This window comes from Indicator indicator, chromosome 1 (assembly GCF_027791375.1).
Source record: "Indicator indicator isolate 239-I01 chromosome 1, UM_Iind_1.1, whole genome shotgun sequence".
Taxonomy (NCBI): Eukaryota; Metazoa; Chordata; class Aves; order Piciformes; family Indicatoridae; genus Indicator; species Indicator indicator.
Genome location: NC_072010.1, coordinates 46009399 through 46030888, shown reverse-complemented (window position 1 = coordinate 46030888; position 21490 = coordinate 46009399). Strand labels below are relative to the sequence as shown.

At 39.1% G+C, this 21490-nt stretch overlaps 1 protein-coding gene across 1 annotated transcript in view; it reads right to left on the bottom strand.

Annotated features, from left to right (window-relative positions):
- Positions 1–21490, bottom strand: part of LMO7 (LIM domain 7) — a 43258-nt gene that overhangs the window by 6122 nt on the left and 15646 nt on the right. The window contains exons 13-25 of the mRNA XM_054400328.1: positions 16156–16317; positions 14594–14778; positions 13891–13951; positions 12854–12910; positions 10691–10716; positions 10310–10414; positions 8512–8604; positions 6725–7170; positions 4558–4623; positions 4190–4255; positions 2299–2351; positions 1175–1394; positions 7–279 (exon numbers count right to left, since the gene is read on the bottom strand). Of these exons, the coding sequence (XP_054256303.1) occupies positions 7–279; positions 1175–1394; positions 2299–2351; positions 4190–4255; positions 4558–4623; positions 6725–7170; positions 8512–8604; positions 10310–10414; positions 10691–10716; positions 12854–12910; positions 13891–13951; positions 14594–14778; positions 16156–16317 (1813 nt within the window). The remainder of the gene's footprint in view (positions 1–6; positions 280–1174; positions 1395–2298; positions 2352–4189; positions 4256–4557; positions 4624–6724; positions 7171–8511; positions 8605–10309; positions 10415–10690; positions 10717–12853; positions 12911–13890; positions 13952–14593; positions 14779–16155; positions 16318–21490) is intronic.

Sequence of the window (21490 nt, the reverse complement as noted above, 5' to 3'; positions counted from 1 at the left end):
ACTGACCTGCTTCGTGTCTGGGACCCTGGCTGGGAAGCAGAGAGGGGAGATTGAGCCCGGGGAGCTGTCTGGGACATAGAGGGGGCTCTTGCAGAGGTGGTCACAGGAGGTACTTTGCTGGAGGAAGGAGTGCACATGTAGGCTCGGTTTGAAGTGGACACCGGGCGACTGAAATCTTGACTAGAGGACAGAGATGAAGAGGAAGCAGACTGGTTCAGCCATGAGTGGTGCCTCCAGGAACTTGTTCTTGAAGAATCAAGATTGTCCAAAGACTCCCCTCTGTAAAAGAGGTACACACAAAAACATAAATGGCAGTATGGCTGGAGCTACATTCTGACTTTTTGAAAAATGAAACCATTATCCTATCATCTAAAAAATGTAGCAGCACAAATATGATCACCCTGAAAAATATCCTTCACATACTTATATAACATGTTTGAGCATCCTTTGTGCCCAAGTTCTAGTGTCATGGGAAAAAAAGCAGGTGAGGCAAGAGAGGTGGCACTTAACCACTACAGAACAGAAGGAAAACTGTCTTCACTGCAGCCTTATCAGAGTGAACTCTATTATCAAAATCTGCTGTACAGAACCGGACCTCAGCTACCAGGTTTGGTTTTGTTTTCTCCAAGGGATACCAGATTGAAAATAACAATCCACCCAGACTGCATAGCATCGTCTAGGTACAAGGTGTTGGCCCAGTAACTAAACATACTCCTAACTGATAATTCAGCTGTTTCCTAAGTGACAAATCAAACACTCATACATGACCTAAAGCAAGAAACAAACTCCAGACTTTCTGACTATTTCTATGTTAAAGAAAAAAAATAAGTACACTCCTTAAATTCCACAATAAATTGTCATGCTGAAGTTCTTAAGCACATCTGTCAATGACAAGGCACAATGCTGATATCCATTATGGGCATACCAACCAAAAAATAAGCAGCTGAGTTATCTATAGGTCACATCCACATTCTTTATATACAAAAAAAACCCAAACCATTTAATCCCAGCTGCAATACAGCTGCTTCCTTCTATCTGTGCTGCTGTGCAGTTCACCTTACAGCATTTCACAGGCTTGATTCGTTTATGTGCCCTGTAATACAAGCTGCAGTTTAGAATAACCAAACAAAAATATTTGATGAGAGACAAAGTAAATTTTTAACGTGATTCCTACCTCCTCATACTATTGCTGTATAGACTAACAGGCTCTTTATGTATACTGGAACTGCGCTGCCTAATCCAGCTGCTGTCCGTGTGTAGAGATGTTTTCTTTCTCATTTCCTGAAGGATTTGCTGTCTCTCCAACTCTGCTGCAGAAAGGTTGTGCTCCTTCTGAGCCTTCTTCTGTGACTCACTTGTGGTCCAGAACCTCTCTGAATGCTTGCTCTGGGTACCTGTTTGGACAACATGTGCAAACTTCAGCTAGACGCCTTAAGGCACAAAAGCAGTGGTCATGAATTCAGCACTCTGGCTGTAACTCCAAAAGCAGGCAAATATCACCACATTCACAAGCCTCTCCAGTTCCCTTTCACAGCTGAATGCCCAGTGTCATGCCCAGTAGCAGGAGGGGGTTGGACCTGATGATCTCTGGAGGTCCCTTCCAACCTCCAATGTACTGTGATGTGCAAATAACACTGCCAATCTGCCATATATCCTCTAACACACCATTTACTTTTCAATGATTAATTGGATTACTGTATTTAACCATGTGTGAGACATAGGAATAGCTTTTGGGCATCTTCTACTGTAACGTGTCTAATAAATCCAGTTTCTTTACTTGCTTTAGACACATTACTCTAAAAACACCGTAACATAATTGAAGAACATCTCAAGAAAGGCAGCAATGAACTGGAGTCCAGGAAACCAGCTACGGCAACAGTATCAAGAGCTGGCTTCTAGCTACGTTACTTCTACACTAGTAGAAGTTAAGAAAGAGCAAACAGTAAATACAAAATGCATCAATTATGTCAGCATCTTGGTATGGGCAGCTTTTTTTATTGATAGAGTCAACGTATAAAGAACACATACATCTTCAATGATACACCTACATATCCTGTTTAATCCCATAAATATCAGTGTCTTTAAGAGAGTAGCTAATCATATTTGTCATAGGCTTATCTGTTGACTGTATGACATCTTGCTGGTTGCAACTTCATTAAATTGTTGCATGGTATGAATTTGAATTACAAATGCAGCTATCAAAAAGCACTTTGACAATTGTCTTAGGATGACCACATCTGATACAACTTTTTCCAAAACAATACATTAAAAAAATAATGGAAATTAATCAGTACTTACCATTTCGCATTGTGTTGAATTCATTGAGTTCTGAAGTTGACTTGGACTTATTCCTAAGGATATAGAAAACACTAATTTTTCTATTTCAACTAGGAGACCTCATCTTACACAAAGATCTTATTGTAAACTACAGATACACTGTCCATTTTTCTACCATCAACACTTTATGTTGTACTTAAAGCAACAGGCAAAATTACCCAAAACCCAACAGGATATTAAGCAGGGGGAGGAGGGGGGAGGGGGCAATATTTAGATGTCAAGAGGTAATTGCTGACTAACAGTTAAAATTGTGTGCTAAAAGCTTTCAGTGCTTCAGATGTAAGGAACTGATCATTGCATTTGCTTCAACAAAATAATGTGAAAACCAAAGTCCTTCCCTCTGGAAGCTTTGTGAAGACTATAGCCAGACAGTCAAAGAAGTGATAACTTTCAAAGCAGGTTTATAAATTACTTAACTTCCTGAGTAACTTAAATCATATTTCAGCCACCTTACTAGATGGTAAACAAAACACCTCCCCAAACACTGCATGTAGATTGTTCTCAGAAAATATATCATTCACTCTTTGTCCCCAGTGGCATAACTTTTTAATGAGTTTTAGCAAAGAAATGTCATTCAATATACATGAAGACAGATGTCAAAAAGATGTTTTTCTGACAGTACAGAGCAGGAGCTTTATAAACAATGATGCAATAATTTCACAGTTGCTTGTAGTAAACAGAAGCTCCAAAGAGCAGGTCAGCCTTGCCTGAGATGCTTTTAGCACCTGAGTGTCCTCCTCAAGCTGCACCAGGGAAGACTTAGATTGGATATTAGAATAAAGTTCTTCATTGAATGGGTTATCAAACCCTGCAATATGCTCCCCACAGAGGTGCTTGAATCATTATCCCTGGAAGTGTTTAAAAGATGCATATATTGGTGCTAAGGGATGTGGTTAAGTACCAGGCTTGGCAGTTAGATAATGGTTGGGCTTGATGACCTTTAAAGGCGTTTTCCAACTGAAACAAGTCTATGATTTTACAATTCAAGATGTAACTATTTAGAGCAGGCACCTTCTGAAAGTTAGATTTTCCGTTAGTAACAGCTCCACTAGTAGCACCATGTAAGTTTTTGGTTCATTTTAATCTAAAAAAAACAGGTAAGCTTACTATATAAGAACTGATTAAATAAGCAACAGAGGTGATCACCAGAAGTCCTATGGGATACCACCTAAGACAAAGGCTTGATACAAAACATTCTGGATTTAGTTAACTTCAGCATTTTTAAATCATAGTTCAGTTAATAAAAGGCAGAAGAAAAAGCTGTCTATTCAAAAAACCCAAGCCTGCAGTGGCTAATATAACCTACTGAAATAAAAACAAGCAAACAAAACAATGAACCCCCCCAAATAAATCAAGCAAAACAAAACAGAAAATAGCCAAAGTAAGAGAGCATAACTTAACAAGTGGCACATCTACTACTTTCGTGATATATAAGTGCTGCTGCTTCTCACTCACTTCCCTCCCTGTTTACTTTCTCTCGAGTTGCACAATCCTGATTGGGATGACTGCACCTTAGTTTGTGCAGAACGTTACGACACAACCACAATATTATCTGAAATTGTTTTCTAGCCAGGTAAGTCTACTTCCACCCACATATTTACTTCTTTATAATTCTGCTTCTCCCAGTAAAATTCTACTGACTAACTGTTGTTTACAGCACAGCATATAATCTGCCAAAAGCTTGGCTGCTTGTTTTATTAATATGAAAACAAGCTAGAAAAACTGCAAAACACAGCAGCAATATGAAGCATACACTTAGCTGCCATGGCTGAAGTTTAGTAGAAGCTTCAAAGCTTTGTGACACAGAAACAGCATTGTTATGGTCTATGCTAAGATTCAATTTCACACATACCTGTCAACAAATGACTGGCTAGGATGCTCCTCAGTGGTTTTGGAAACTTCGTAACGTTCATAATGCCTATTAAAAAAAAAACCAAAAAAACCCCAAACCAAAGACAGATTATGTTCATATCCCAAAAAAGACATAAGTATTTCCCTTAAAAATATTCAAACCAAATGCTTAAGGCAGCAAAACAGAGAAACCCCCAAACAGTAAAAGTTCTAAGGAGGTGTTATTTTATCAGTGAGAAACACAACTCACTAAAGGGAAAAAAAGAGAGGTTGTTAGAAAAACTGTCTGAAATTACATTTTTTGTAAGTATTAACCATTTTGGCATGCTGGTATTTATTTATGAAGATTATCCATTCAATTTCTATTACCTGTCAATAAGAGGATGGCCACCACGTTCCTCTATTGTTTTAGATACTTCATATCGTTCATAATGTCTAGAAGAAAAACACAGATATAAAAGAAAACACATATTAAACAAACAAACAATGAAAAACAACAAAACCCCAACATTTTCTAGAAATTGAGTGAACAGTAAGTACAGGTAGAGAAAACTGAGGAAGTTCAGGTGTGCTAGAAACATGAAAATGCACAAGAAAGCTCCAAAGACTTAAGGTGCTGCAAGAATTGCAAGTATCAGTACCTGACAGTGATTATCTCCTTCATTTCAAAGCCAGTAGGTAAGCTTTCACAGAATCATAGAATGTTAGGGATTGGAAGGGACCTCTAGATATCATCTAGTCCAACTGCCCTGCTAACACAGGTATGCCTAGATCAGGTTGCACAGGAACACATCCAGGTGGGTTTTGTTCAAACACAGCAGTTCTCTGAAAGTCACATGTGTACTCTAGGAAACTGTGTAGGCACAGACTGCAGCTCATAGAGAAACGCTCACAACTTCCACTGACAAAACTCTTCCAGCTGCCTGTGACCAACCTCAGTGCTCTTTCCAGCAAATATCATGATTCCAGAGGTGTTTCTATAACATTTCAGATTTCAAGTCATATCTCTGCATATCATCATAATGCAAACATGTAAGACTAGATATTTAAAAACTCTTTTTCACTGAACTTGCTCCTTTTATTAAGCAAAGCCATTCTTGTTAGCAAAACACATCCTTTGGCAGAAACCTCAGAAGCAATGAAATCCCCTGGGAGTAAAGCATGTATCATGAATTTAGATATGCAGATATTACAGAAGCTTAATAAGTTACCACACAAAGTCCTATTATCTTGCAACTGGGGCAAGCTAAAACTGTAGAGATACCCTGGGCTCAGCTGCCAAGAAGAACCTGTTTAGCTGTTGTAACTGTGCCCCTGCTTTTCTCAGCAGGGATCTCAAGCAGTAGTCATTTCCAATGAGATAAAGTAACTCCAAGTCTCACAATCTCCCCTGCAAATATATGTAATTTTATAACCATATTTTCTTCTCCTAAGAATTAAGTTGATACCATGCATTATACTCAGTCATCTCTTATTACTCATACGAGAGAAAAATCCTCAAAAGAAACATCAAAGCTAGTCTAACATAAGGCAATAAACTAAAAGCACATGAAATAAGGGAAAGTTACTGTTTTGATGTGCTCCAGACAGATTAATCTCATCAGACAGATTAATCTCCCATGATGCCTGTAATAATAGTCTGAAAAATTCTGGGCAAGAACATGAACTTGTAAACTAATACTGAGAGGGGTTTCTTGTTTGTTTAGGTGTGTGGTTTGGGTTTATTTTGTTGGGTTCTTTTGGTGGATTGTTGGGGGGGGGGGTTGGCTGTTTGTTTATGGGTTTTTTGGTGGTGGTGGTCTTGTAGGTTGAGAGTTTTTCTTTGGTTTGTTTGGTGTTTTTTTTTTTTGGGGGGGGGGGAGAGGGAGGTTGTTTGTTTGTTTTGTTTTTTGTTTGGTGTTGTGTTGTTTTGTTGTTTTTTTTTCCAAACCAAGGTGCTGAGGAAGGTAATGAAATAAACTTTTTCTTGCTGCACAGTATCCTCAGTGGGTATTTCTATCAGGCGACAATATCTAAGCCAATATCTGTTCTCTCATATATCACAATATCCCTCATCAACAAACCAACCCAGCGGTGCAATTAAAATTTATTCTTGTATTGTCAAACTAAAATGAAAGAGGAGTCTGGAAAATCCATCACGCATTTGCTGAAAAAGAGTTAACTTGGTATTTTTTCTGAAAGTCCTGTATGCTGAGCCACTGGCTCTCAATTTAAAGGCTTATGCAGGGTGCTTACAAAAAGTCTTGACACTATGCGCCTGAGATCTTCTTTGATTTGGCTGTAACTGCTGTATTGACACTTCCTGATTAAAAATGAGCTTAAGTAGGTTAATAGATCACTTGATCCTTTGGATAAGACTGTCATATGTCTGATCCTTCTATCTTTATAAAGAAAGGCTATACTGTGGTATCTTGCACTGAGTGATTATGGTACGAGTCTTACATTAATACCTATATTTAGGACACACACTCTCATTAAAAAAATCTATTGGAGTTTTTAATGCAAAAGGAAGAAAGAGTACATCCCAGGTGCACACCTTTGGTACTGAGGCATCTCCACTGATACCTCCCTCTCCCTCTGTCTTTCAGCCTGCCGCCTCTGCTCCTCCATCTCCGCCTGCCGCCTCTGCTCCTCCATCTCCGCCTGCCGCCTCTGCTCCTCCATCTCCGCCTGCCGCCTCTGCTCCTCCATCTCCGCCTGCCGCCTCTGCTCCTCAGCATACTGCTCTTCCCTCTCTTTACGTTGCCTCTCAAACTCTTGGAGTTGCCTTTCTTGCTCAAAACGCTGGGCTGCTTCTTCCCGGATCCTCCATTCCTCCCGATGCCTCCTTTCTTCTTCTTCGTGCAGCAACTGCACTGCCATCTGACTTCCTCCACTGTCTCTTGGCTCTTCAGTATTCACTTCAGGGCTTGCTCTCCAGCTAGACACAGAGGGAGCCCGTGCAGGGACAGATGATGTGTTTAAGGTCAGAACAGTTTGCTCCTGCAGCAAAGAAAAATTACAAAAAAAAAAAAGGTTTTTAGGTAAGGAAGATGTTTTTTAAACAGGCTGCTTGCTTAGAAAATCTCACTTACTCTGTGAGGGGAGACTGTGTGAAATCATCCCAAACACTCTCAACGCAAGACTCAAGGTGTACTTTCATGTTTTGAGTGCCTGTTAGCACATTCTCCTAATGCAAGAGCTTCATTCCATGCAGCAGCCTTAGCAAGAATCACAGGCAGTGTGGCCACAACTATGCGAAACATTCTGCTTTCTAAAGTATCACTTACATTGCAAGCCATCCCATTCCCACTTAAATACCCATGGAAAACAAGACTCTTTCATGATACTCAGCATTCTCCCTACTGTTTTGACTTCGAAACCTGAGAGCTTCCTAAGAGCATATACACTGCAAGTGGATAACAGACCAATGCGTTTCACATGAATCGTCCTATGGAGGAAACCTCCACCCTCCTTCATTTGGAAATCAAGCTTCATACCTACCACTCTGACTCCTCTCTCAAACATGAGAAAAGGTCTTTCAGTGGTCAAAAGATATTTTAGTTGCAGAGTACAAACACTGTTTGTGGGTCCACCCAAACCTCTAATGACAGAAAGATATATGAAATGGTTTACATTCTTGCGCAGCAAAGTCCTCTAACAGCTCAAAGAGCTTTCTTATTGAAGTCCTAAGCCTTAAATTACAGTCTACTTATTCATCACTGTATAAACACAACTGATCTAGTTAGAATGGCCTGAAGCAGTGCTCACATAGCAATAAAGAAGAGATATCTGAAACATCTCCCACACTTGGAAGAAAACCTGTTCATCATCCCATATGCAAAAGCCACAGAAGTCAACACCTACAGAAACCACACACATTCAGAGTTCTGAAGCATAATGATTGCAAGTCTGAAGTTGATCTGATAAGTAAGTTTATCAGAAATAGGATGAACTTGTTGCCAGCACACTTACAAGCAGACCTCATGCTGAAGGATTGATGCAGAATTCCAACAAATAGCATCAGGGGGTAAATACACAGCAAAGGTAACCATTTCATTCTGGTCATAATAATTAGCACATGCTTTAACTTTTTGCCAATGTATTCCTGGTATTAGTCAAGTCCTAAAATACCCCATATATTGTTTCCTTCCCATTTTTGTACCCTCTTCCTACTGAGTCACAGACAACGATTTGTTTTCCAAAACAAGAAGATAAATGACATAGCAAAAACCCAAACCAAACCAACACAAACTTATTTAATCACTTGCATGACTCCATTGTAAGGGAAAAAAGCCATCGTGAAACTAAACAGGCAAAGGTGAAACCATGTTCATAGCCTACCTCATCAAAATACTTGGAGCTTTCTTTTTCTGCTTCTTGCTTAGCTCGTAGCCATTCTTCCCTCAGTTTTTCTTGTTCCCGTTGGTACTTCTCCTGTTAGGATAGATAGAAGTTACACACACAAATAAGAAACATGGTGGGGTTTATTTGCATTATTGCTGGTATTTAATGTGCTTTTCTTAACAGACTAGCCTAGTAAAAACATGCTGGAGCTCCACTAGGACAGTAGGAATGAAATCCTGTCTTGAATACAATCCACAGGGGTTCTGCAACTGATTTCAGGGAATCCAGGCTTATTACATGCTAAGTTTTGTAACAACTGACCTCACATCTGTTAAATTCTCTGTCTTGCAGTTTATTTACTATTTGAACAAAAATCAGACATCTAAGGTATTTCTTGAAAGATGGAGTGATTATATTTGATTTAGAATTGTTTGCCATATTAATGTGCCCAAAGTAATCATTAAGTGAAATATGAGGCAGTAACCTTGGTCTTTTGGAGTGTTATCTAAACAAAACCCAATTTCTGTTATCTAAAAAGCCAAATTTGTCCTCTGAGTGGATTTGCTATGAAATCAATGTAATGTCTTAAGGCATCACTCAAGGTAGATAATGTTTTGGTGGTTTTGTCAGCCACCCTTTACATCTTCTGAAAAGCAAAATATTTAATGATGTCAAAAGCATTCCAAGATGTTGAAAATATGCAAAGAAAGACTTAGCTTCCTTTCTCTGTTATTTAAATATTCATTGGTGAAGAGGAAAAAAAAAAATATTGTTTGGTCAAATTTACTTGCTTCAGGACTAAAAAAGGAGAAGCAAAGGAAAAAAAAGTGATAGCAGAGGGTTAAGACTGCCCTCAGGAAAGGGAAGTCAAAGCTCAGTCTTTATATCCATCTCTTGAAGCAACAAATGGAGCACCTAAACCATTACATAAATCATAAATGTGTTTAGAGAGGTACTGCTTCCCTTGCAGAGTTTGCATGCCAAAAGGAATGCTAAAAGATAAAACATCCAAAAACCAACAGAGTTACTATGCTGTACTTTGACATCACAGTGTCCTGCTGAATGCACCAATTTTATTCTGCATAAACCCTCTTGGTAAATGATGTTCACTGATATCTCTCCTAGCCAACAGACTTTAGATGACTTTAATTTGAAGAAAAGTATCTTGGTGAATTTGGTTGAATGGGCTTATGCTTCATTGAGCTGAGATCTTTGCAGAGTATTTTTGTGCTAACCTAAGATGACAAAACTTCTGCAACACCTCTCCATCTCTAGCAACTTATCAAAGTGGTTTTGCATTAGTAAGCTCAGCTTCCTGACTCATAGAGATCCTGGGAACCAGATTGATTCTGATTAGCTGATTGCTTAATGGCAGAATGCTAGCAGGAATCTAACCATGGCACTGGCTGCCTTCTCTTCATCTCTGGTGAAGATAAAACAGAGACAATTTTCTAAAGGGTTAAAAAAAACCCTCATATTCCAAAGTGAAGACTACTGCCCCTCAGGTCTTTGTTTATCCTTTAAATGCTGTTACCATTAAGAGCATATCAGCCTCGTGAAGACGAGAACTTCTAGATGTAGTGAACACTAAGTCTGGGTTTGATTTTATGAAGCTCAGTAATGCGTTGTCCTGTTTTTGCTAAATAATTGTTAGTTTGCAGTCCAACAAACATATCTGAAAGTCCTCTTAGGCCATCAACGAGAAGAGTTGTAGGAGTCACACGTTATTTTTTTGTCCCTAACAGCTGCTATGCCTAAGGGATTGCCGACCTATGCTTATGAGGACAAGTTATACCTGCAATAAACGGTCCTGCTCCTTTTGCCATTTTTCCTGTCGTTTTCGTTCTTCTTCTTGATCCCAAACCCGACGACTAGGAGCACTAATGGACGGGACTGGGAGCTAATACAGCACAGAAATGAAATATTATGTTCTCCCATGCAATCAAGTGTCTACAATTTAAAACATTTGTTTGTGAAGTGAGAAATAAAAGCCACTACAAACACTACAGCTTCACAGTGACAAGGATCTAAATTAGTCTTTTCTTCAAAGGGACGGAACGCAACCATTCCATTACATATTAGAAGATCTTAGTCAGTATAAAGCAATAGAAAGCTGTGGGCTGCTTGAAATGACCAGTATTAAAAAACTAATTAGTGGTTTGTGAATAGTACTTACATCAGGCATTGCAGGCTCTGGGCCTCCTGTGAGATTTGGAAGACAAAAAACAAAAATAATTAGAATCATACATACTCAACTACTGCAAGAGTTGTGTATATGTGGAAACTCTGAACTTCAGACCAATTTTTGCTTCCTTAGTAAGCCATGCTTGCATTTTGCCCTACTGAACTTACTTGATGTGCTTTCAACTACCATGTGCAATTGTTCAAAAGCTTTACATGCTTACAAGTGCCATCAGCAATTGCTTGAAGTAGCAGTACATCTCCCACTGTGGTGACACAGAGATTCTTTCTATGCCTCTCCTATTATTCTGAAATGTTAACTGTTTAGCATGCCCAATACCCAGAACACTTCTCCAAAGCAGAAAAGCTGCTCACCTACTGCCCTAGATGTGAAATAAGAGCAAATGCTCTACCACAAAATCATGCATTGTTTTCCCTTTACAACTGTCCTCTTCACCTACTCCCGAAGCACATGAAGTTGGTAAGCCAAATTCACCACAAACCTTATGCTATTTGAGGCTGTTTTGTCTGGTCTTAGAGTGTGCCAGGATGATTATTACAGAGAGACATAGATATTTTTAAAATGCAAAAAAACCCACAAGTAAAGTCCTTTTCCAAGCATCTTCTTCATTTTGGTTTGCTACCAATAATTGATACTTAGTTTTCCACCTTTCAGTTAATAAAATGCAAAAAAGCCAGATGTCCTAGCAGTTTTCTGAAGTGTGACCGCGTGAAGTGGAGAAAAGGTCAAACTTGGGATACAAAAGGTATCTAATGAGTCACAGAATACTGTCCAATACCATAACTGGACAATTCTGTCTTCTTGATCAGATCACAATAGCCACAGCGACAATGAAATAAAGAGACTTTATCTTCTGCAATTGCCCCAGGAGATGCTAAAGGGATGCACAGGCAGCATCCATTTTTGCTTCCCTTTTCTTTCAGCCTCGAAACCTTATGCTGGCCTGAGCAAACTTAGGAAGATGAATCTCCTGTGTCATTGTAATGCTAAAGTCTCAAAAGTTTGAAATGAACAAAGCTTTACTGAGTATACACTCTGGAAATACACCCTTCTCTTCCCTCTCAAGCACAAGTTAAATACTTCGGATATTGCTATCAAATTTATTAAAATAAAAATGAAACTTCATAGCCAGCCTTAAAAAGCAAAACCAAAACAAAGTAATAGTAAAAAAAAGAAAGCCAAAAAACAGAACCCCCCAAAACAACCAGCAACCAAATAATACCATATTGCAGATACAATGCATCAGAAATATTTAGAAGCAAATAGAACCACAAACACAGATTTATGCTCTGGCACTTCACATATCACTTTCTGGAAAAAATACAGAAGCCATCATCACTGAAAGCAAAGTCCTGGCCCCACTAAAGTCATTGGCAAAATTAATGCTGAGCTTTCAGTGAGCCAGAATTTTACTCTTCAGGGTACAGCAAAACAGCAAGGCATACACAGTCTGAAGACAGCATAAGACACACAACATTAGTGGAAGTATGTGAGTTGTGACATGCAAAATGCTAAAAAGCAACCTACAAAACCAAAATTGAGTGCCTTGGTTTTTGCCTTTAAAAGCTAGCATGGTCAATTCAAAATTTATATTGGCCATCTTGGGACCTTGTACATCACCACATGGTGGAAAGACAGTGGCTCAGCTGCCTTTTTCCACCGTTTCAAATGAAAGCACAGAGCTGCAATCCAAGAAAAACTTAAATTCAGAGTCAAGCATTTTATCAACAGCTCTTTGAGTTCTGCACTAAGCCTCTGCTGGAATATTCAACATTTTTCTTGTTTTGTAGGTAGTAGCAAACCTGAACAGAGTGTGCTATCCTTCTTACTCCTACCCAGTGAAAGAAAAAAAAAAAACAAAACAAGAAAAAACAAAGTATGAAAAACACAGAAGAGATTTAAACAGCTATAGATATAAAAGAACACACAAAGACCCATTACCACAAAGGTAGACCCATGAATTGTAAGAATAACCTGATGACCCTGGGAAAAGAAGGGAAATTAATTATGTTGCTTCCTTATAACTGCAACAAACAATGCTGAAGAGGTATAGTGCCCAGCACCAGACTTGTTAGGAAGAGTGTGCAGCAGGAACAATTTCATGGAAGTACATGAAATGTTAGCACTTTGGTTTACCTTGTTCAAAAAATTGAGACCGTCTTTTAAAGTTTTTCAAAGAAATAGGTTCAGATGCTATTTGAAAAATACAAAGAATACGAACAGATCAACAAGGTGCTGTCTTTTTTTTCCCCTCCTCTACATGACTGACACCACTGGATAAGAAACTTTCATTAGACCTTCAATTTACAGCAATGTCACTTCAGAAGAATAAAAAGCCTTTGAAACACAGAGAAAACCTAGTCTTCCATAATAACAAACACAGTTTTTAGTAGGTTACGTCATATAATGATTAGTATTTCATTTTATCACTAAGAATGTCCAACTATAACAACAGCATAAGTGTCAAATTTGGACTCAAATTCTCCCTGTCTAATTAAAGCTCTCCAACTGAGATGCCAAATTGGACTGCAGAGACTAATAACCATTTAAGGTCATCAGAAAGGTATCTCCAGAGGGCAACTGATCTCTTGAGCGAGTTCTTTTATCATTATGTGCATTCAAGATAAAATGAAATACAAAGTTCCTATTTAAGGATTACTTCTCCATTAGGAAGTTTACGTACCTGGTTTCTCTCACTGTCATCAAGTAAGGCTATAACTGTTCATAGCATCATAAGTAATTATTATTCATACCATAATCATCAATATCATTCTCCAGGAATAATTAAAAAAATAAATAAATACTGCCCCCCAAACCTCACCTCTTTACACTGCTCCTGGGCAGGGAAATAAATCAGTGCTCATACTCTCTCCACACAATGCATTACCAATTACGATGCACTGTGCACCTTCTCTCTTTTCTCCCCTACTACAGTAAGTTTACAGCCACTAATTCAGAGACAAGTTTGTTGCTGCTTTGTTTTCATTTCTCCAACTGCTTAGCACTTCGTGGAAGCAAACTACACCCAGTTTGGATGCAACTAATTCTCTGTGATCCAGCTTTCAGTACATTAAGGTCTCACTTTGCCCACTGTATAAAGCTGTGATGCTTACAAGTGTCTGTGCTCACTCCAAACCCAGACAACTACCAGATGAAAAGCAATAATGGTTTACCTCTTTGTTCGTTAGAGCCAAGATCTCCTTGCATTCCGTTTATCAATTTTGTTTCTGTATCCTAAATAAATGAACAGATAAAAAAATAGGGCTTAGGTTCCTTAGATTTGTGGAAGTTTATACAATTACGTACCTCCCCTGACAGTAACTTTCTGGCACTAAACACGTCAGAACACTATCCACAGAAAGGTACAAAACTATCAAAAACTTCCTGACTGTATTATATGATAAAATGACTGCAGGCACTTGAGGGGATCAATAACCAGCTATGAATTGGTGGCTGAAGTGAAAGCCATCAGTTTGCAAGAAAACGCCAGAAGCAAAGATCTTTCTGTTTCAGCTCCTTGGTAGGCAAGGTATTATTTGCAAGTAATTTGAAAGCATATATACACTTGTTCTTTGGGGATGAAACACTCATTAATAACGGAGGTAAACATCTTTTCTAAAGAATAAACACCCTGTAGATTTTGCTTACAATACAGTCTGAAAATATTTTAACACTTAGTAGTGTCCACTCATGAATGGATTAAAGAAGCAAACCTTTAAACCATCTTATTTGCAGAATCCTATATGCGTTCCCTAAGCCATACAAGTAAAAATCAGATTTCAAGGGTCTGTCCTCCCTCCTATCAAGGCACTACAGCACTGTATTTTTACTTTCTTCCTCCCTCCAAATCCCATGACCTTTCAAAAACATACTCACAGAGCTTTGAAGGCTGCTGGAGAAATCTCTTTTTGTTGATATGGTGGAAACATTTGAAATGTGTTCTCCAGAAGTTGCATCGATCCATTTATTTTCAGAGGTACCTATAATGTTGGTAGCCATACTGGTGAGATTGAGGATTTTATGCCTTACATGTGGCAGGGAAGGCTGGTCTTTGCCCCAATCTTTTTGGTATGTGCAGGATCAAGAAATTAATGTAGACAGTAATGTCAAAGAACAGAACAAGAGTCAGTGAAAACACATTAAAATAACACCAAAAACACATAACAGAAGAGGGAGACACAAATCATGTGGAATTTGTGAAGACAGAAGAAAGAGCTTTCATGAGCAGACCGCCTTCCCCAAAAAATGTGTTAGTGATAAGCCAGGTACAAATTTAACAGAGGTTTTCCTAACATGGACTACAGTACTCAACATTACAGAGTAATTAGTATTAATTAGAAACTATTTCATTATCATTAGTAAGAATTGAGAAAATTCTTCCAGCTCTACTCACACAAGGTGCAGTTTGACTCACACACTATCCAGAGGAGTGTCATTTTTCACATCCGTGTTCCTCAGGAAACACACGGAGGACAAAAAGAAGGCAGCCTAAACTAAACTAGCAAAATTGATGAGGTGAAGACAAATCATAATCTTCACTCAGACTCCATCATTTCTCCCATCAACTCTCTAAAATTTATTCAATTACCTCTTCTCCACTAATTTCACTCTTCATTTGTGCTAGGCCCTGTATAAGTTGTGATTTGTTTCATTCCTCTTACCCATTCCACTACTTCATCCCCTTACTTGCTAGCAACTTATTCAAACTAGGTTCCCACTAAAAGAATGTTTTGTCTTTAAAATGTGAAAGAAGTCATTGGTGACAATTTCAACCCTGGAACTTCAAAGGGTACCCATGGCAAGTCCAGAGACTTTCCAGGATGAAAATCCTCACTAGCTAGAACAGGTAGTACCGTTCTGGGATGATCTCAGCATATTTGACACAATGGTCCAAAAATGCAGCACAGAGGTGTTATAAAACCCACAAGTGCCTATGTCACCCAAAACATTCCCTGAAAAAAACCCCAAACAATCAAAAACCACAACAAAAAACCCAACAAAACCAAACAAACATAAGATCCTCTCTTCCCTGAGGGGAAAAGGAGCTGATGACTGAAGGAAAGATGCTCTAAAAATTACTATTGTCTAGAGATCACTCCCTCTGGTTTTGTGGTATGGCAGGAATGAAAACGTTGTATTCCCTTGTCTGGTGGTTACATGCTTTTTCACCTGTACATCCCCTCAGAAACAGGACAGAGCACAAGAGAGGTCAGTAGTTCAATGCTTTGCAAACTTGCTTTTCAAGACAGTTCTATTGCAAGGGCAGTTAAAAAAAGCCAAGTCGTGTTAAAATGCAACCAACATGGTAGCAAACTACTTAAGCTTAAGTACGGATTACTACTTTAAGGCTAATAAGAACTCTCAGCTGTCAGGTACAGCAGAGGCAAAGCTTATTTGCCTTACAGAGCGTTTTGTATACACCTGATGAAACAACTCACCATTCTTTCCGTATCGTCTGACATCCAGGACTAGGTTTCCAGTTTCTAGTGCTCTGCCGATGGCTTCTTCCCACTGACTAGAGTCCATACATGAAACCTTTGTGCCATTGATAGCAATGATCTCATCATTTACATGCAACTGACAAAGAGCTGCAGGGCTACCTGCAGAGAACAGAAGAAAAACAGCTTTATATCTCCATTCACAGTTAGTTTTTTAGTGCAGTTGTGATTGAATGATTTAATTTTTTTTCCCCAAAGAAATGCTTATTGATGGATGTTTAGAAATTCTTTGGAAAAAAAATCTACTTCACTGTGAATATAAACTCAGTTAAAACAAAACAAACAAACAAAAACAATGTAGTGTTTCAGTTTGAAATTTATGAAAGGGACAAAGGGCATCAGTTTTTTCAACCTACAAGTGCTCCCACTCTGGCTAGCCCATTTAATAAATCTCTGGGGCCACTCCTGCCTTCAGTAACTCACCTTTCTCCTCTGGGATAGTGAGAGAGGCAGCACCACAGTGCCTGTAGCAAACAATTTGCTGAAATTCAGCCAGTGTTTGGGTAATACTCTTATTTGCTTAAAAAAAAAATTCCACTTAGTTATTTCTAGCAGAAGCTGCCTTTCTCATAGTCTTATTTGCTTTTCTTGGGCTCTGCTGACAACAATATGCTGCTTTATTGCTTTGCTAAAAGAGTTTGCTAAATCTGAATTGAATGGCAACTGAAATCAAGATATTACTGGGTCCTGTCCTGTTAGATTTCTCTGGATACTACTTATTTTGTCAATTAAGCACGAATTTTATTGCAGCGTGGACTTTGAATTCTACTGACACTCTGCAAGACAGGCTGCACTTTATACTCTTTTTCATCTACTAAACACTGACAGGTGATCCCACTAGCCTAAGGACAGAGGACACATGGGACTGCCTAATAAACTTTTCCCTGTTTAATTCAGAGGATAGATGATCTGACTAACTCAGACTTACCCAAGTAAGATTTTAATAATTGCATCTGAATGTTTCTTTCATTAACACTTACTCTCTTGGCAGAAAAGAAAGTGAAAAAGCTAAGTGAACACAGTTAAAGATTTCACAATAAATCCTCACATTAATAAAACAAATTTGAATTACACAATGAGAGCATTTTCCAAAGTAATGAAATCCACACATCTTGTTTAAAACATAACAAAAATAATGCTACATATAAAAACATGACAGAAGAATTTAGACATTCTATGTTTCATCATGACCTCCTTCTGACTCACCAGTATAATGCCGCTTGAGGTCTGGATCACTCACTAAGGATTCAGATATTTTTTAACATTCCTGGCACTCAGGGAAGTTAAGAAATTTAGCAAGGCTATGCTTCCTCATACTATACCAACCAGTGATTCATCACTGTTCACCAAAATAAAAAACCAAACTCACAACACTACCTACTATATTGGAAGAGCATAGCTCCATGTTCTGTTTTTCTGCATTCTTCTCAAAGTATGGACTAAAAAAATCCTTTAAATCAGCTACCAGCTGTAACATTTTTAAAAGACAACCTTTACTTTTTAACATTATAAAATAAAAAATAAATATGCTTTTCATTTGGCAGGGGGGGGGGGGAGCAACAGAGGTGGCAATTTAAAACAGAAAAATATGCATTTCCTTAGAACCAAGAAAATGTTAAAGAAGAAATAAATTTTCAAATCTATTAATTGAAGATACTATTAAGGATATTATTGAAGATAGTACTACTGAAGTTACTATTTTCAACATCACGTAACACTTTGAATTGCAGAAGCTGGAGCAGCAGGAGCCACACGAATCTCTTTAGTTTGTGGCAGTGCTGTGGCTTGGAGAGAAGGAGCATTTTGCTGTTCCCAGGTGTTTTGGTCCTAAGAACCAGCCCAGAAGGACACTAACAGGGACTGTGAATGGGTCACTGCCCAGCAGCTGCAGGACTTGGGCTGCAGGCTCTGCCCTGAGCTCCCTGCACAGCCACGGAGCAGAATGGTGCAGTAGCTGCTTTCCTGTGGCAGAGGTTTTCTCCAGAATGAGCTACAGAAAGGGATGTCAAGGCGTGAGGCAGGCTGTCCAGGGCAGTGGTGGAGTCCCCATGCCTGGAGGGGTTTCAAAGCTGCATAAAAGTGGTTCTGAGGGCCAAGGTTTAGAGTTGACGTGGCAGTGCTGGGTTCATGGTTGGACTGGATGATCTGAAAGGTCTTTTTCAACCAGACCAGTTCTGTGACTATGACTCTGTGAGACTCTGTGATATCAAAACTTAAGATCTTTAGCGTTACACAGCTTGACCATGTATAGACTGAACATTGTGCTCATGGTACAGAGAATGCTTTATGCACAAGGATAGTCATCAGAACTGATAATTTCACCATTTTCTGTGGTGACAAAACAAAAAAGGTGGTCATTTTAGTTAGACAAGTTGACCAGGATGAGACCCAGCTCAGAGGTGAGAGTTCTGTTATTGCAAACAGGTGAAGTGAGAAGTGGGCTACCATTTCAGGTTTTAGGAAAAGAAGATTGAAGATTGCATAGTTCCTCCTACAACATGACCAGAAAATCACATCCAGACCGTACCCCAAACATACAGATATGAATGCACAGCAGCAGTTTCTAGATTGCATGTGTAAATCTACCACAACCAGGACAACCTAACTGCTCATTTTTTGGCATATAACTTTGCCAGCTGCTCTTTCTCTATTGCCTCTACAGCCTGGCTTCTCAAGAGTACGAAACAGAGCTCCTACATTGGGTTTCTGCTCCTATTCATCTCCAGGGAAGCCTAAAGGCATAAGCTGGCAATTAAGGAGTCTAACGTTGTACAGTACCAGTTGGCTTTGTCCAGCTCCTCCAAGACTATAGGGTTTATAGATAATGTCTTCATACCATTGTAGAGGATTTAGTTTGTATTACATAAAACATGCATTTCTGTTCCTCAGTTTTCCCTGAAGCTAGAAGAGTTTTCTTTTTTACTACCCCAAATGAAAACAAAGCCAACAAAACTGCTCACTCAATTACCCATATGTATTTAGTTATCTCTGATCTGTCGCCATCTGTTGTTATTACAGCAGATAAATACTAGATCAGTCACACAAAAACATTAAGACTTGAAGGAAGTTGGTCAAATTTACTTTGTCCTACAGGCCTGCAAACATTTGACCACAGACGTGCACTCCTACACCAACACCATCTCAAAAAACACAATCATGAATAGGGTGGATGAAAGGCCAAGGACTGAAACAATAAAGATTACACAGCAGAGGGGAAGCTGGCAGAACAATGTCTAGATTAATGACTTCAAGGATTTCTGTTTACCAAATTTTTAGCAAAAAGGTTGAAAATTCTAGTAAAAAGTGAGCATTATCTTCTTTTATATGTAGTAAATAGGCCTCACACAAACATGTTATAAGCTTAATTGTTACGATTGAGAACACTTGTAAGAAATGAGCCTGATTTTGCTGGCCAAGTATCTGTCTTAATTTTTTTAAAGGAAAAACATATGTAGAATACTGAGTCATTTAGAAGTAGTTAAAAGATAAATACAAGTCATCACCTGAAAAAAAAAAATCATATAGCTAGTTAGGATGATGAGTATGTCAAGACAAGCAGAAAGTCTTCAAAGACAGTATTTCTGAGCTCACAAAAGAGAACAAGGTAACTGGAAGCAGTTGGTATGGACTTCTCAAGCCTCAGTCATGCTTGATCAAAACGCTTGTCTTCAGTGATCAGAGTGGTGGGTACCATTAACCTTGTATTTACAAGACTTTTGACATGATCTTCCTCAGTATCCTGGTATCAAAGTTGGGAGGGTACTGTCTACAGGGCAGAAAGACGAGATGGGTATAGTCAGGCTCTAGGGGTAGCAGTTAACAGCTCACACTCAACCTGGAGGTGGTTACAAGTGGACCTCTTTATGGACATATCCTGACACCTGTCCTCTCCAACATGTGCACCAATAACCAGGAGAAGAAACAACCCTGGCAGCTGTGGAGCTATACGAACACTAGTATGAGCAGCAGATCAAGAATTCCCTCCTCTTGATCCCTTCACTCGTCATTTATTATGCCTTACCAACATGACATCAGTAAACTGAGGCAAGTTCACAGGAGGCCATTGGAATGGTCAAGGCTGGAACACTTACCCTGAGAAGAGGCTGAGGGACAGGGGCTTGTTCAGCTTGGAGAAGAGAAGCTGCATGGGGATGTAACAGCAGTCCTCCCAATACCTACAGAAGGTCGTTGAGAAGTCTGCCCTTTACTGAAACTTACATCAGGAGAACACAGCACAGTGGTTATAAAACTGAGGCAAAGCTTGGGCTGACTGGGTATGTGCAGAAATTTTCTCTGAGAGGATAATTATGCAATGCCCAGAGAGGCTGTGCAGTTTCCATTCTTGGAGACTCCCAAACCCACCTAAGTAAGGCCCTAGGCAACCAGGTATGAATTCAGTCTTGTCATTTTTTTTAGCAGAGGTTTACTTTAGTTACAAGATGTTACAAGTCACAGAACGGAATCATGGAATGCTTGGGTTCTAAAGGATCTTTAAAGGTCATCTAGTCCCAACTCCTCTGCAGTGCAGGCCATCTTCAATGGGAGCAGGTTGCTCAGAAGCCCCCCTCCAACATGACTTGGAGTACTTACAGGGATGGGGCTTCTATTACCTCTGGGGAACTCGTGCTGGTGTTTCAGTACCATCATTGGAAAAAATCTCTTCCTTCTACCTAGTCTTAAGCTCCATCTTTTAGTTTAAAATCACTCCTTGTCCTGTTTCAACAGGCCATGATAAAAAGCGTGTTCCCATCTTTCTGATTGGCCCCTTTAAGTACTGAAAGATCACAACAAGGTCTCACCAGAGTCTTTCTCTTCTCCAAGCTGAACACCTTCAACTCCTTCAAGCCTGTCCTCACAGCAGAGGTGTTATAGCCCTCTGATTAGTTTTGTCTCCTTCTCTGGACCTGCTTCAACAGGTCTATATCTTTTCTGTGATGTCCTTTCCAAGCTGAATTATCCTATGACTTCCAAAGTAGGAAATCCAGCATTCAGAAGTGTCTAGGTGAAACCACATCTCAGTCTTTCAATGTGCTGTTCACCTCTTTCGTTCCTTTAAAGGAAGGTATAACTATTGAGCAAGATACTGCATGGGACGGTTCTTGGGTGAAAACAAAACAAAACGAAACAACAAAAAAACCCACAAAACCAAACAAAACCAAAAACTAAACCAAACCAAAAAAGTTAAACAGGTTATAAATGAGAATACCAAGATGCACAGTCCATGATCCATTCAATCTTTATACTTTGCACTCTTCTTTGTGAGAACGCTAATAAA